This window comes from Zingiber officinale, chromosome 1B (assembly GCF_018446385.1).
Source record: "Zingiber officinale cultivar Zhangliang chromosome 1B, Zo_v1.1, whole genome shotgun sequence".
NCBI classification, from domain to species: Eukaryota; Viridiplantae; Streptophyta; class Magnoliopsida; order Zingiberales; family Zingiberaceae; genus Zingiber; species Zingiber officinale.
The window spans coordinates 115,559,608-115,574,231 of record NC_055986.1 but is presented as its reverse complement, the minus strand read 5'-3'; the positions used below and the strand labels follow the sequence as shown (position 1 = coordinate 115,574,231).

At 38.5% G+C, this 14,624-nt stretch overlaps 1 protein-coding gene across 1 annotated transcript; it reads right to left on the bottom strand.

Annotated features, from left to right (window-relative positions):
- Positions 1–1,303: 1,303 nt before the first annotated feature.
- LOC121974680 (transcription factor MYB106-like) lies at positions 1,304–3,194 on the bottom strand. Its single transcript, XM_042525841.1, has 3 exons — positions 2,677–3,194; positions 2,464–2,593; positions 1,304–2,311 (listed from the first exon to the last, which is right to left on the bottom strand). The coding sequence occupies exons 1-3, from the start codon at positions 2,807–2,809 to the stop codon at positions 1,555–1,557; spliced, it is 1,020 nt and encodes a 339-aa protein (XP_042381775.1). The 5' UTR covers positions 2,810–3,194; the 3' UTR covers positions 1,304–1,554.
- Positions 3,195–14,624: the final 11,430 nt, after the last annotated feature.

Below are 14,624 nucleotides of genomic sequence, written 5' to 3'. Positions count from 1 at the left end.
AGCACAATTCAGCAACTACTGAATCCAATTTACCCTGCTTCAACTAGCCCTTTGTTTGTATTGATATGCAGCCATAGTGGAACTGGAAGGGAAAGCTTAAAGAGCAGTCTTAAATGAGGTGATGGCGACCTATAACAATCTGTGCACTGGATTAACATGCGCTTTTATATCTTATCTTGCTGGATCGGTTGATTTGGTTTGACTGTTAAACTGGGCTTACTGAAGCCAAGGGTAAAAAACAAAACTAATTATTCTTTTCTGAGGTTGATTTACTCATTCATGGACCGCATCTACTTCACCATCATGCACAATTTATTGCTGGACACAATAAGTGTCGCTTTCATGACAGGTTATTGTGGTAACACTCCTTGTATCCATTGCGAGGGAACAGATATGCTACCATGAAAAACCTATACGTTGCTCAGATCTACCTTGCTCCGCTATTTAGTACCTTTTTGTGTCATAAATGTTTTTGTCTTGATCTTGTGTTATGTTTAGTAAATATAATTGTTACTCCTGTTCTGAGATGAAGGATAATTCTCTCGACAGCCATAGTTTTTCAAGAATATGTGAGACATACACATGATCATAGATCGTAGCTTCTTGATTCTCCTTTTATGTTATTTAGGAAGCGCATTTATACAATTTCAACAGTTGTATTATACATAACAAAACCAAATGCGTAGTGTTTGTCACTCCTACAATATCTTAAATTCCTTCGTTTCTCTCCTCTCACTCCTTTTATGTAAACGTGATGAGCAATGAGCATGTGGGTTGTCTTTCTTCGTGACACCAGTACATCACACTCATTTCTGTGGGGTAGGTCCAGATTGGATGGGGAAGGAAGACCTCTCAGAGGCTTTATATCACACACAGATTTGGAACTGTTGCTGCATGGATTTCTGGTCAACTGTGTTTCATCTACAATTATGGTACAGTGGAGTAAATGACAGGGCAGAGGAAAACCTTGTGGCTGAGGCATCCAAGATTCTGTCCTTGTTTAACTTTGACAATTTGGAAAATTCAGTGTTTATTTAGGAGGATGGTTACTTTCTCTGGGAGAACCTTGAGGAAACCTAAAGAGTAACACTGAAATTTTCAAATTGTTCTGACTTGTAGCTGAGGCTTGAAAGAATCTTTCACTTTTTTGAGCATTTTACTGCCCTCTATGAATATAAAAAAGTATTATGGTAAAAGGTTCCCATTACTAGGGGTGCCTTTTTGATAAAAAATACTCAACCTTAATCTCTCTCGGTAATCTTTCCCAGTTCTTTCAACTTGCTTGCTAATATTTAGATTTTAGATTACATTTGTGATCCAGTAACATGATAAGCAAGCAATCCAGTAATCAGCTACAAACACTTCGCCTGTTCTTCAAAACTACTAAATTTAGGCAAAAACAAACCAAAAAAAAAAAAAAACAGAAGTTACATTCTCAGGACAATGCACCAATGCAGGCACCTAATTCTTTTATCTTATTTGTTTGCTTCTTACAGATTCAATTGGAAACGAGCAATGAAGTTGTTGAATTAAGCAGTGGCCTACTTCTCGATTCTAGAACGCCGGCGAGGTGGAAGAGGAGGAAGAGTTGACAGAGTTGAGAATGGTGTTCCAGTAGTGCTTGTTCATTTCTGTCCCCTCTTCCTCCTCTTGCAGGTAGTCATTGTTTCCGTAAGAATCGCCGCCGGCACAGCCGCAGTTGGAATTCTTGTCGCCCAGAAGCATTCCGGTGAAGCTTCCGCCGACTTGTAGTTGCCCCCATCCGCACGCCTCTCCAAGCCATGGTGCCTCACCTCCGGCAGCCGCGTCGGGCACCTCCAAGCCTGCGAGGTTATCCATCCTACTGGATCCTTGGTAGTCGCCGTCGACGAGCCTTCCGCCGGCCGCTGCCATAAGCAGGCGACCTTCCGCGAAGCTCAGCGTGGAGGTGGGCGATTCAAGGTCGGACCTTTGACCTCGCCAAGCCCGGAGCACGCCGAGGCAGCCCGGCGGCGATGCGGCCGAGGAGGGCGGCGACGACCCCATTTGTTGCTGCAGAGCGGCGACCGTGCGGAGCTTGGACTCCCGCACGAGGCGTGCCTCCGCCTCCAGGCGTGCGCTCTCCCACTGCGCCATGTGGCTGAGGTTGGCGGCGCTCCGTGAGCGGCGCCCGCCGCCGGCGCCAGCGGCAGAGCTGAGGGCGTCGCTCTTCGCCTTGTGCGTGCAGGGGTCGATGCCCATCTTCGCCAGCCGCTTCTTCAGGTGCGTGTTCCAGTAGTTCTTGATCTCGTTGTCTGTTCTCTTCGGCAGGTGCGTCGCAATCGCAGACCACCTGCAACAAGCAAACTTCCAAAAACATCATGCTCCCTTCCAAATGCTAAGAAACAGAGCAGCACTTTAGTAATCCAAGAGAGAAAACATTGCCAACTCCTTTTCCAAACTTCGACACAATGCAGCATTTCTACTTTCTAGAGGAGATCGAACCTGTTCCCGAGGAGGGCATGAAGCTGGATGATGGTCTGCTCCTCCTGCACACTAAACTCCCCTCTTTTGATGTCTGGCCTGAGGTAGTTGGTCCACCTCAACCGGCAACTCTTCCCACACCTCTGGAGCCCTGCAAAACCACCACAATTCACACTTGATCATCCCTCACCGTTTCTCATGTTCAATTCAGACGAGCATAGGCGCGTAGCTCACCGGCTCTGGCGGGCAAAGCTCTCCAGCTACCGTGTCCGTGCTTCTCGACGTAGGCCAGCAGCTTCTGGTCCTCCTCCGGCGTCCATGGCCCCTTCTTCAGCCCCACCTTCTCGCAGCACGGCGACCGGCCCATCACAATTCACAAGCAAATGCCTAGTGCTTAAGCTCTCATGGCCATCAACCACCAGTCCATCTCAGCGTGCTACACCGAAAGCCAAGGTGTGGAATGGTATCTTTATTGCAGATCGAGAGAGAGAGAAAGAGGGGGAGACTGAGCAAGCTAAGAGCTGACTGCTGATCATCGAATTGGATGGTTACCATACAAAAATGGCATTGAAATAAATAAGTCTTTGGTGGTCCGAGCGGCACGTAACATTGATCCTTTACAGCCTCACCCTTGTCCCCTCTCTCTCTCTGCTCCTTCACCTGCTGCTTGAATCTCTTGATTTTTCTTCATCCATGGAGGTGGAGTTCTGGCAGAGATGAACGTCTGATTGGGAATGCAAGGACTCTTGATGATCTACTGCCTCGGTGAGGCCTGCCATTCCTCTTCTGCGTCCCTAGATGGGGCTTCTATCAACTGCAGTGGATCAGAGAAGGTGAATTATTTTAAAAATAAAATGTAAAAATCTTTTCTCAATTTTTCGAACTAAGTTAAGAAATACTGGTTTAAAATGAAATTAATTAAAAAAAAAAGACAAATATTTTTATTTAGTTTGTAATAAGGAGATTGCTAGTTCAAAGCGTTAAAAGTTTATTATCAAAACTCCTTCTGGCAAAAAAGTCTCTTACAGTAATTTAAGCACCAAATTATAAGTAGAATAGAAAAAAAAATCTTTTACAAGTGTTGTGTTGAACTACTAAGAGCATGTCTCTATTTATAGTCTGTTGGTCGAATATAACCATTTGTTGGCATGATAGCTCTGGGCGCTCGAAAGGGGTTTGGGCGTCTCAATGTGGATAAAACTTATCCTGGGTCGGGCCCCCGGACCAGTCCGAGTGCCCAAACGTGGTTGACATATCCTCGCTCAGTAGCATGTCGAGGAGGCGCCCTTGGGGTGTCGGTCGCCTGAACTGTCTAGGCACCCGGACAGTCAACACCAAGTTGACTGTTCGGATTCTCCTCTGTTCCGGCTTCGTTTGCTTGGATGATTTCCGCCATCAGGAATTGGACTCACCCGACCCATCTTCCGGCCTTCTTCTCGAGCAATGTTCCATTCCAGCTTCTCATCCATCGAAAATGCCGCACACTTCCTTCTCGTCCGCTAGTGTACTCTTCCGCAATACCTCGTCCCTCGGATGCACCGAACCCGTCGATTCTATCCTGTGTCATCCTTCTCGTTAGTTACGTCTTTCGCTCAACTTCTTGTGCTCGTAAATTCTTACATACTTAAACATAAGGTATCAAGTACATACAAAATCTAACTTAACTCAGTTGACTATATCAAAATTAGCTCAAGTACTCACAACTTCACCATCCAAATTCAATGGTTACACCCATTCAAATTCAATGGATATTTGAGAAACATAAGATTCTGGCTGAGTATAATTGTTGCATTTTGGACAAAGAATAAGAGTTTGGATTTTCAAGTGGATGCGCGTATTCAATAACAACTAGATCAAACAAATGCCCCTTTTTAATCCTTCACAATGCTCAAGTTAACATGAACCATTTAACCTTTTAATCCCATTAAAGTTATCTTCATGGCTTAAAAATAATTTTAGTTTATTTTTAAAAATAGATTTTAGTCTTATAAATTTAATAATACTTTTTTTTGAAAAACTTTTGACCCCTATCAAATTTTAAAGAAAAATCCTCTTCGAACCAAAGGGTTTTCAATAAACTTATTATTAATATGTAATATTTATTTAAAATTAAGATTAAAAATCGATATTTTAGGAAAAGATGTAGGTAGAATTGTGTATTTACCAAAAGATATATTATGATTTTATAATTATCAAAAGGCGCATTAATAAATATGAAAGTCCTTTTATACCCCTTCTGTTAACATTAATTTTTGCTACTCCATTTTCCAAGGCGTCCAAAGCACATTTAAATTGTTTAGATATAAAAATTTCATTAATGATTCGGATGTTGATGGCGTCAACATCTTTTTCCCTCCCTCTCTCAATGCGTGCAAGCCTCGCACTTTTCTAACTCTCTAATTACGAAAAATGTTCACATATTTTTAGTTGTGAGATCGCCCCCCTCCCCCAACGAAAGAGTACGTAAGTGTCTTCGTGTGTCCATCAGGCGACATCAAGGGTTTTTGATGAAAATCCACACTGGTCTCGTCTCTGCATGGAGTTTAGGGTTTCTGCCAATACTCTCCTTTCATAATGGCGGAAGGAAGTGGGCTGAGTGTTTCATCCTCTGCTGTTAAATTATCTACAAAGGTATTACCTTCGAAACCATCAGATTTGCAAAGCCTGAACCAATTTGGACAGACACTACATTGGAACAACATATTAGGTCACTTTAACAGTTTTTTTTTGAAAAATCCACAAAGAAAGGAAGACATCATGGATATGTTATTTTACATGATCGACACATAGCCATGATCAAACAGTCCCCCCCCCCCTTTAGTATTTTCTTGGACATGCAAGATATGCAACATATCCGTTGTATATTGGTCAATATATTTTAAAATTGGGATTCAACTTCTCAAACCTTTAGATTCTCATGTACAACTTATAGTTGTGAATTTTAAGCACGAAGTAGTAGTTTATTAAAATAAAATAGTTTGAAAATCTTAATATTTATTTATGTTGGTCCGCTGATAGCCCCAGTTATTGGTAAATCATGGCAACTAAGGGCCTGAAATAATCTCATATCAGGCCCAATGTGGTTCTGATATGATTGAATATCAGGCCTAACGTTGGGCCTGATATGAAATCATTTCAGGCCCTTATTTGCCATGATATTATTATATATAATATATTAGCATATATAACGTTGGGTTTGATATTAATTTTTTAGGTGTACCGGTTGTATTCACAAAAAGTGACGTTTCATTATTGCTTGGTATTGTAGACCATGGTGCTTCGGTTCCGATAAATTCAGCTAAAGTATCGGGTGATCTCTTTCTAACTTACTTCTCAAATAAAAGATAAGTTATCAGATCAAGAATTGAGGAGTTGCTTAAATTTTATGTCAATCCTATTGAAGAAGATGATGATGTTTTATTATTTTGTAAATTCTACATTTTGTATACATTTGTTTGTGTCTTATTTTCTTCTAATACATATAAGGTCCCTTTATGTCTTATAGATATAGTAGATGATTTTGAGAATCTTGTTAGATTCAACTGGGTTGAAGTCATCCATGAATTTATAGCTCCATAATTAACTAAGATTGGGGGCATATTTTCATCAACTCAGACAATACATGCCAACACCAACCTCTCTTACCTAAAGGGCTTTGCTGGTCTTTTGGCAGTGAGTATATTTTTTATGTTAAATGTAACAAAATTTTGTAGACGTGTATGAATATCTAACACTTGTGATGATGAATTAGACATGGTTTTTGGAGTATGTTTCAATCCAAAAACCATGCAATATTGAAGGAGTGCGAATAAATAAGTGGAGGAATATTCCTTCATATATTAGTAAGGTGAGGGATTTGTTGGACCGAGTCTCATCTGAAGAGGTAAAGTTTGAAAACTGACACTTAAGTTAGGTTAATATGCTTTTTTTTACCATTTGTTTTAATAATATGACTAGTTATGATTGACCTAATCCCTACCCAATATGAAAAGTCATTAGTTGAGAACCTTGATTTCATTGATGACATTCCAAGTCTAATGGAGACATTACAATTTGAAGACAACAAAGAAGGAAGTGAAAGTAATAAGGGATGTTGTAACTGTATTATTCAAGCAAACTGAATTAAGGAACTAACAATGGAAAATATGCATTTAAATGAAAGGGTGAAATAATTACCGGAAATAATAGAAAATAAAAACATGCGACCTCAATCAAGTGATCCTGTAGTCAATCCTCAATGTGAACCAGTAGCTTTTAGAGCAAGAAGTAGGAGAGGACGTGACAAAAGTCGCTATGATTATAGGGATACTCCAATTGATAGTCCATTGTGGCTCCAGATTTTACCTGAGAGGAAGAGAAGAAATATACAAATATGTGAGCCTATGGAGAATGTTTTACCAGAAGTAGAGGGTAAAAAATTTGTAAAAAAACCTGATGTTGTAAACAAGGGGAAAGGAAAAATTGATGTGGATGATATAGAAGAAGAAATAGACATTGTCACAATAATAGAAGGCAACTCTAAAGAAGAGGCAAAGAAGGATGCAGCTAGGATTGACCAACTTAACAAAATGAGGAAACAAGTCATTGCTGTAAGTCTGTATTTGCATATAAAATAGTAATTTTTTTGATTTAATTCATTAATTAAATGGGTTTTATGTTTATGGGCATAGTTTGTAAAGAAGCAATTTAAGACTTCAAGGAAGAAAAAATAAGAAGAAGATGTGGCATACTTGTTAAAACAATTGGAGAATATAAAGTATGTTAAATACATAATTAATTTAATTAAGTGATAAGTCAAGATAATTATATGGTTTTCTAATATAGATAATTATATGGTTTTCTAATTTTATTATGTGATTTATAGTCATTGATTTACTTTGCAGGTTTACAAGTGAATTAGTTTGAAAGGATCTACCCTTTGGTTTAAATGTGCATTCCTTCTTATCTGGTGTAAATGGAGAGATTTTAATAAAAGGAGAGGTAATTGACATGTATTATAAAATACTATTTAGGGGGGCATCCTCATCTGGTAGGTCATACAATAAGTCTATATATTGTTCAACCTTCTTCATAGTAAGGAATCTAAATGATTTGAGAATATATAATATTTGAATAAATTTTATTATTTGTTTAAGTATGTATAACTTTGTATATTTGTAGTCATTAATAAAATCCTCAAGCAAGTTTGGCTTGCAACAAGTGATAAAGACAGATAAAGAAGATGAAGAGTTTAGGTATATTTTTATACCTTTATGCAGTGATAATGAACACTTCCACTTATTGATGGTGGACACCAAATCAATGATGTTCAATCATTACAATTCTCTAGTAAGTGGAAGTAAATCCAAATATGATTTTGAAGCAACGGTGAGCTTCCAATCTTTATGTGTATGCTAGAAATGTAGTATAATTACCAGTTGATGTAAAATTTTAATTTCTTGTTCAATTTTACAGGTATCAGATTTAAAACAATATAGTTGTGAGCACCTTGCTATTATTGATCCAAAGTTTGAAAGGCATCATCCCTTCGACCAATGGGCATCTCTCACAATAGAATGCCCATAACAAGAAGTCAGTTAAGTCGAGATCAAACAGTGTGAATAGAAAATATTGATATAAAATATCGAACATTAAATTGCTGATGTTATTTATAGTGTTGACTGTAGCTTCTTTGTGGTGCAATACATTCGATGTCTTCTATATGATCTAAAGATGGACTTTACGAAAAGAGACATGAAAAAAATTAAAATTGATGTAATTGTATTAATTTTGATGGTTAGGTTCTGTAAAACATCGGATTAATTATCCATAGTGTTGTAAGCAAAAAGTTGGGTAGAGAATGTAAAGGTATAATTATGTAATGTTGTTAGTTTTATATCTTTATATGTAGTATTTGTCGTTGAATACAATGGTATGTATAATATAAGATGTTTAAACTAAATTGTCACAGGAATAATAATACTATTGCTTAGTAAAATAAAAATCACAATATCCAAATTGTCATGATGGTGTAGATCAGTGAAAAGAGACATAAATTCACACCATATCTCTCTTATGAAAACCAAACTTAGTAACCGTTGGGATTTTTCAGAAATCCAAATAGGCTAGGTCTAATACTGGTTTCAAGTCTACAAGGTCTGCTTGGAAATATAAAGTAGGCATGTAATTTGGGAACTCCAAAGTAACTAAGTTATGAGTTAAAACAAATGGTTATTATTATCCCCGTAAATTAAAATTCGACAAGGTATGTGTTGTTCATTGAATGGAAATCCATAAGATTCACATGTTCCGTGCCAACTGGCACGGAGCAAGAACTTCATTTGTGGTAGTTAGAACTAAGATTTAACATCATATCTAGCTTCTCCCCTCTCAAACCTTCTTAGGAAACGTGAAATTAAAGAAATCTAAGTGTCGTAGGTCCATTAGTGGATTTCGGTCAAAATCCACTAATGCACTCAGATTGAACTCATTTCAAGTGTTCTAAGTTTCTAGTCTTGCAAGGACTCCAATGGTGCTATGCATTACTTATTTAAAGCTCTTTATAAGTGATCGAGCGTTACGAAAATTTTTAGCCTGATTGTAGGCCTGATATGGGATAATATCAGGCCCAATGTGGGCTTGATATTATCTGATATCAGGCCCAAGTTAGGCCTGGTATTATCTTATATCAGGCCCACGTTAGGCCTGATATAGTATTATATCAAGCCTAATGTGGGTCTGATTAGCTGGCACCTCGCTCGCTTTATTCAATCGATCACAATCTAATTTTTTTGATCCCGATATCTAAAATCTGAGACACTATCTCCGTTCTATAAACTAAAAACTTGCTACGGATTGTGATTTGTGAATTAGTTTAGAATTTCAAATAAGCTAGGTTGAACACTTGATTTGAAGTCTACAGCAAGTTATTGGAAATTTCTAATTGTATTATAATTTAGCTTAAATATCTAAGTAATTTTTGACTTAAAAATAAATTGGTGGTAGGTGTTATCCCTGAATATTAAAATTCGACAGGGTTTGTGTTGTTCATTAAATGGAAATTCATAAGATTCACAAGTTCTGTGCCAACTAGCACGGATCAAAAACTTCATTTATGGTGGTTAGAACCAATATTTGACATCATATCTAGCTTCTCTCATCTCAAACCTTCTTAGGGAATGTGAAATTAAAGAAATCCAAGTGTCGTAGACTTATCAGTGGGTTTTAGTTACAACCCATTGATGGACCTAGAATTCTTCGATTGAACTCATTTCAAGCGTTCTGAGTTTCTAGTCTTGCAAGGACTCCAACGGTGCTATGTATTACTTATTTATAGCTCTCTATAGGTGATTGAGCGTTACAAAAAATTTCAACCTGATTGTGGGCCTGATATGGAAAATATTAGGCCCAATATGGGCCTAATATTATCTTATATCAATCCCACGTTGGGCCTAATATGATATCATATTAGGCCCAACGTGGTCCTGATTGGTTGGCACTTCGTCCGCTTTGTTCAACCGATCACAATCCAATTTTTTGATCCCGATATCTAAAACCTAAGACTATATCTCCGTTCTATAAACTAAAATCTTGCTACGAATTATGATTTGTGAGTTAGTTTAGAATTTCAAATAGGCTAGGTTGAACACTTGATTTGAAGTCTACAATAAGTTATTGGAAATTTCTAATTGTATTATAATTTAGATTAAATATCTAAGTAATTTTTTACTTAAAAATAAATTAGTTGTAGGTGTTATCCCCGGATATTAAAATTTGGCAGGGTGTGTGTTGTTCATTGAATGGAAATTCATAAGATTCACATATTCCGTGTCAATTGGCACAGAGCAAGAACTTCATTTGTAGTTGTTAGAACCAATATTTGACACCGTATCTAGCTTCTCTCCTCTCAAACCTTCTTAGGGAACGTGAAATTAAAGAAATCCAACTGTCATAGGCTTATCAGTGGATTTCGGTCAAAACCCACTAATGGATCTAGAATTCTCCGATTGAACCCATTTCAAGTGTTCTGAGTTTCTAGTCTTGCAAGGACTCCAACGGTGCTATGCATTACTTATTTAAAGCTCTCTATAGATGATCGAGCATTACGGAAATTTTTAGCCTGATTGTCGGCCTGATATGGGATAATATCAGGCCCAACGTGGGCCTGATTGGTTGGCACCTCGCCCGCTTAGTTCAACCGATCACAATCCAATTTTTGATCCCGATATCTAAAACCTGAGACTATATCTCCATTCTATAAATTAAAAACCTGCTACAGAATCTGATTTATGAATTAGTTTAGAATTTCAAATAGGCTAGGTCGAACAATAGATATGGGATAATTTAAATTGGTGATTGTTATTTTTGTAAATTAAAATGTGACAAGGTGTCAGTTATTACAAGAATAGAATATTACACTTATTTGAAATTACAAATATACAATTTATAATTTAAAGTTTTTGTCAGTCATTATTTTATGGCAAAGCCTAAATCTATAAGCTCTCATTTTAGCTTGTATAAAGTTCGTTGATCGCTGAAACATCAAACTTTCTGTATAGTGCATCATAAAAAAAGCACAATATAACCTACAAGAAAACAATATTAAACTTGTAAGAGTCTATTTTGAGGTAAAGATGATGGAACATAAACAAATACTTATGATTTGTTTTGAGTCGGGCCATTTACTTGAATCAATTTAAACTCTCCCTCGGAGATAGGTGCTAAATCACGATGTCATATGTGATAGTATGATCAGTTTAGCTCCTTAAAAATGACACCTACACATAAATGTCATTTTGAGACCTTGCTTTGTAGGATTTTTTGGAGATCTTTGATTTTATTTTCAGCATCGGCTATGATTTTATCTTTTACAATCAAAATTTTGTTGTCCACAAGAACATTGCTAGTGTCAGCAATTTTGCCACTCCTATCCTGTAAGTCACGAAGGCGACTTATTTGAAGATCTTTTTCTTTAAGCATACTCTCCATTTTAGCAATGAAAATATCATTTGCTATTAATAGGCTATTCTTTTCATCTATAACCGTTGTCATGTTGCTATTAGCATCCTCTAAACTTTTAATAGCTCTCTGTAATTGTTGCTTTAAATTTTTAATTTGTTCTCCCTTTTCCTTGCACTGACTACAGTCTACCATCTATGGCCAATGCAGTATACCTTCTTGCCCTTGTTGTGAAGATCCTTGGCCAACCAACTCAAGGGCTTGAGTTGGAGGAGCCCAATTTGGTAGTAAATCCAACTCTGACTCTTCTGTTGGCGCAGCGAGGCCGACAAGAGGATGCAACGTCTGTAAAGAAAACAAAAACCTTTCTCTATTTTTTAACTAAGATTAGTAGTACTTGTAAGGGATCGGTGGTTGGCTTGAAAGGTGGTTGGATAGCTAGGTCACCCCCAAATCGATTGCTTCTCCTACAAAGTTAGTGCGCAAGCGAAAATACAACTAACTAATGAAAACAATAAAGAAAGAATACCAAATCACTAACAAGCTCGATGTAACGTGGTTCAGAGATTGCTTGCTCCTACTCCACGACGTGTCCTTGAGGCGGATGAACCCTTGATCCTTCGGTGGATCAATCCCCGATAATCTCCGGCTAGAGCTTTCTCCTTCTCGGTGGAGCAAACCTCTCACAAAGGATCTCTTCCTCTTTACAATGATGAAGTCTAGGTTTGGGAGGAAGAGAGTAGACTTGGAAGCTTTGGGCAAAGACTATGAGTTATTCAATAAGCATGAGTGACCTCCTTCAAGCCCTAAAGCTTTCCTTAAATAAGAGAAGAGAGTTGATCATTATATCAACTCATCTCGGCACCATCTGACTGGCAAAACCATCAGTTGACTGGTGCTACCGTTGGAGGTAGCCAACGGCTACTTCGCAACACCAATGGTTTACCAGCGGCCATTTACCAGTCGACTGGTAAAACTACCAAACGACTGGTAGCTGCTGGCAGAGCGAACAGAATACTTTTATTCGCTCCCAATCGACTGTACCAGTCGACTGCACTAGTTGACTGCACCAGCCGACTGCACCAGTCAACTGGTCTATATGTTGGGATGTATATTATAAGCCTAGCTTTTGTATGAACATCTATTTTTGAGATATTTTGAAATGAGAATCAACTTTGGTCAAATGTCTGCATTTTATATTTATATATATGATCCTGTCCGAGCGCTGAATCAATGGACGCTGGGGGCGTGGCGCTCCCTGCTGTCTCCTCGTACGCTCCGGTGATCCTGCAGCAAAATCGAGCCGGGTGGGGTTTCCCGGCGACGGCCCTCCGACGATCAAGTCAGGCAAAGGGGAAACAAGGAGGTGGCTCCGAAGATCCAAGATTGCATACCTCCGGCAAAGTCTGAGGGCTCTTATATAGAGCTATGGTGAGCTTGGCGCACACACATCGAGGCGTACACGTGTCCTGCACCATACTTCAGTATGGGCTTGTCAGAAGAGCGTGCCTGACGCCATATTGCTACAGTCCGAGCACCTCCTTGATGGGACAGAAGAACCTTCCATCGTACGATTCTGCGTATGGCCTGGTCATCGAACATGCCTGTTGTCAGTGACAGAGGTTACTAGGATGACGTCCCTACTGTCCCGTATCTTTTGGTTTCATCCTCTCGAGCCAAGCGTCCAGCTGCTCGGCGGCTTCTTATCTTCGACCCGTCGTAGATGTTGGTCCGTCCGGGGGAGATTCATGGTCCCCTGCTCGGACGAACACTCTTGTCTTGTTACCTGACTCCTTGGCCGAGCGGACAGACCGCTCGGCCTTGTACCCTTGCCTTGGGCCACGGCCGAGCGGACCACTCGCTCGGCAATATAGCCTTTTTACCATGGCGTCTGAAACCCGGGCTCATGGTCGGGTTGTTAGGATGTATACTAAAAGCCTAGCTTTTGGTATAAACATTTATCTAGAAATAAGAATCACATTGGTCAAATGTCTACATTTACGATAAATGTAGTTGTTCAATTAATTTATATTGTAGATAACATGGTGTGTGGTGTCACACACAGAGGATTATGTTATCAGTACCTTATAAATTATAAACAGTAGCTCATGACCAAAATGGAAAGGAACAAATCATTGGAAGGTCGTAGTGTAATTAGGTATTAGTTTATCTTAACTATATAATTACACTAGTACACTTAGAGTGTATTGAGTAGAACCATTAGAGGTCGTTTCTTTTATACTGACTTTATAAAGGAACAAAGACCTCAGTTATTATGGAAGTGTGTGCTCTTAATCCTAATATAATAACAAGCACATATATTTGATATTTATTTCTTTAATTTATCAATGGGTGAGATTTAGTTCGATAAATCAATAAGCCGGATAAGTTGGGAAATGATATCACTTATAGTGTGTGTTGTTGATTATAGAAGGAAACTGTGTCCTAGTAATCTAGGTTGAGAATGTCCCCAAGAGGAGCTCATAAGGACTGTCATGTTAAACCCTGCAGGTGGACTTAGTCCGACATGACGATAAGGTTGAGTGGTACTACTCTTGGAGCTAGATATTAATTAAGTGAGTTGTCAGTAACTTACTTAATTAGTGGACATTCGACATCTTAAACACAGGGAGACTAACACACTCATAATAAGAAGGAGCCCAAAATGTAATTTGGGATTGGTGCGGTAGTTCAATAATAGTTCTCTAGTGGAATGAATTATTATTGATAAAATTAAGTTGTGTGTTCGGGACGAACACAGGATGCTTAATTTTATCGGGAGACCAAAACCAATTCCTCCTCTCGGTCCCTATCGTAGCCTCTTAATGATAGAGTACTATACCCACCTATACCCACCTTCTTACCCATCCCATAGGGGCCGGCCAAGCTAGCTTGGAGACCAAGCTAGGGCCGGCCAAAGTTTGGTTCATGGGTGCTTCAAGGTGGCTGGCCCTAGCTGGGGTTCAAGCTTGGTGTGGCCGGCCCAAATTTAAATAAAAGGATTTTTATTTTTTAAATTTTTCTTATGTGGATAACATGATTTAAAAGAGAGTTTAAAAATTTAAATCTTTCCTTTTATAAAATTCTACAAAAGATTAAGAGAATAGCTAAATCTCTTTCCTTATTTGTAGATTAAAAGGTTGATTTTAATTTTGGTGAAAACTTTCCTATTAATCATGTTTATTATTTAAAAGAAAGTTTAAAAATTAAAAAATTCTCTTTTATTAGTTTCTACAAAAGATTAA

Bases quoted from the DNA above. Each gene is read 5' to 3' on its own strand.
- LOC121974680 (XM_042525841.1), bottom strand. From the start codon at position 2,809: ATGGGCCGGTCGCCGTGCTGCGAGAAGGTGGGGCTGAAGAAGGGGCCA. The intron at 2,594-2,676 runs GTGAGCTACGCG...GTGGTTTTGCAG, and splicing joins AGCTTTGCCCGCCAGAGCCG to GGCTCCAGAGGTGTGGGAAG. The intron at 2,312-2,463 runs GTTCGATCTCCT...TGCTTGTTGCAG, and splicing joins CATGCCCTCCTCGGGAACAG to GTGGTCTGCGATTGCGACGC.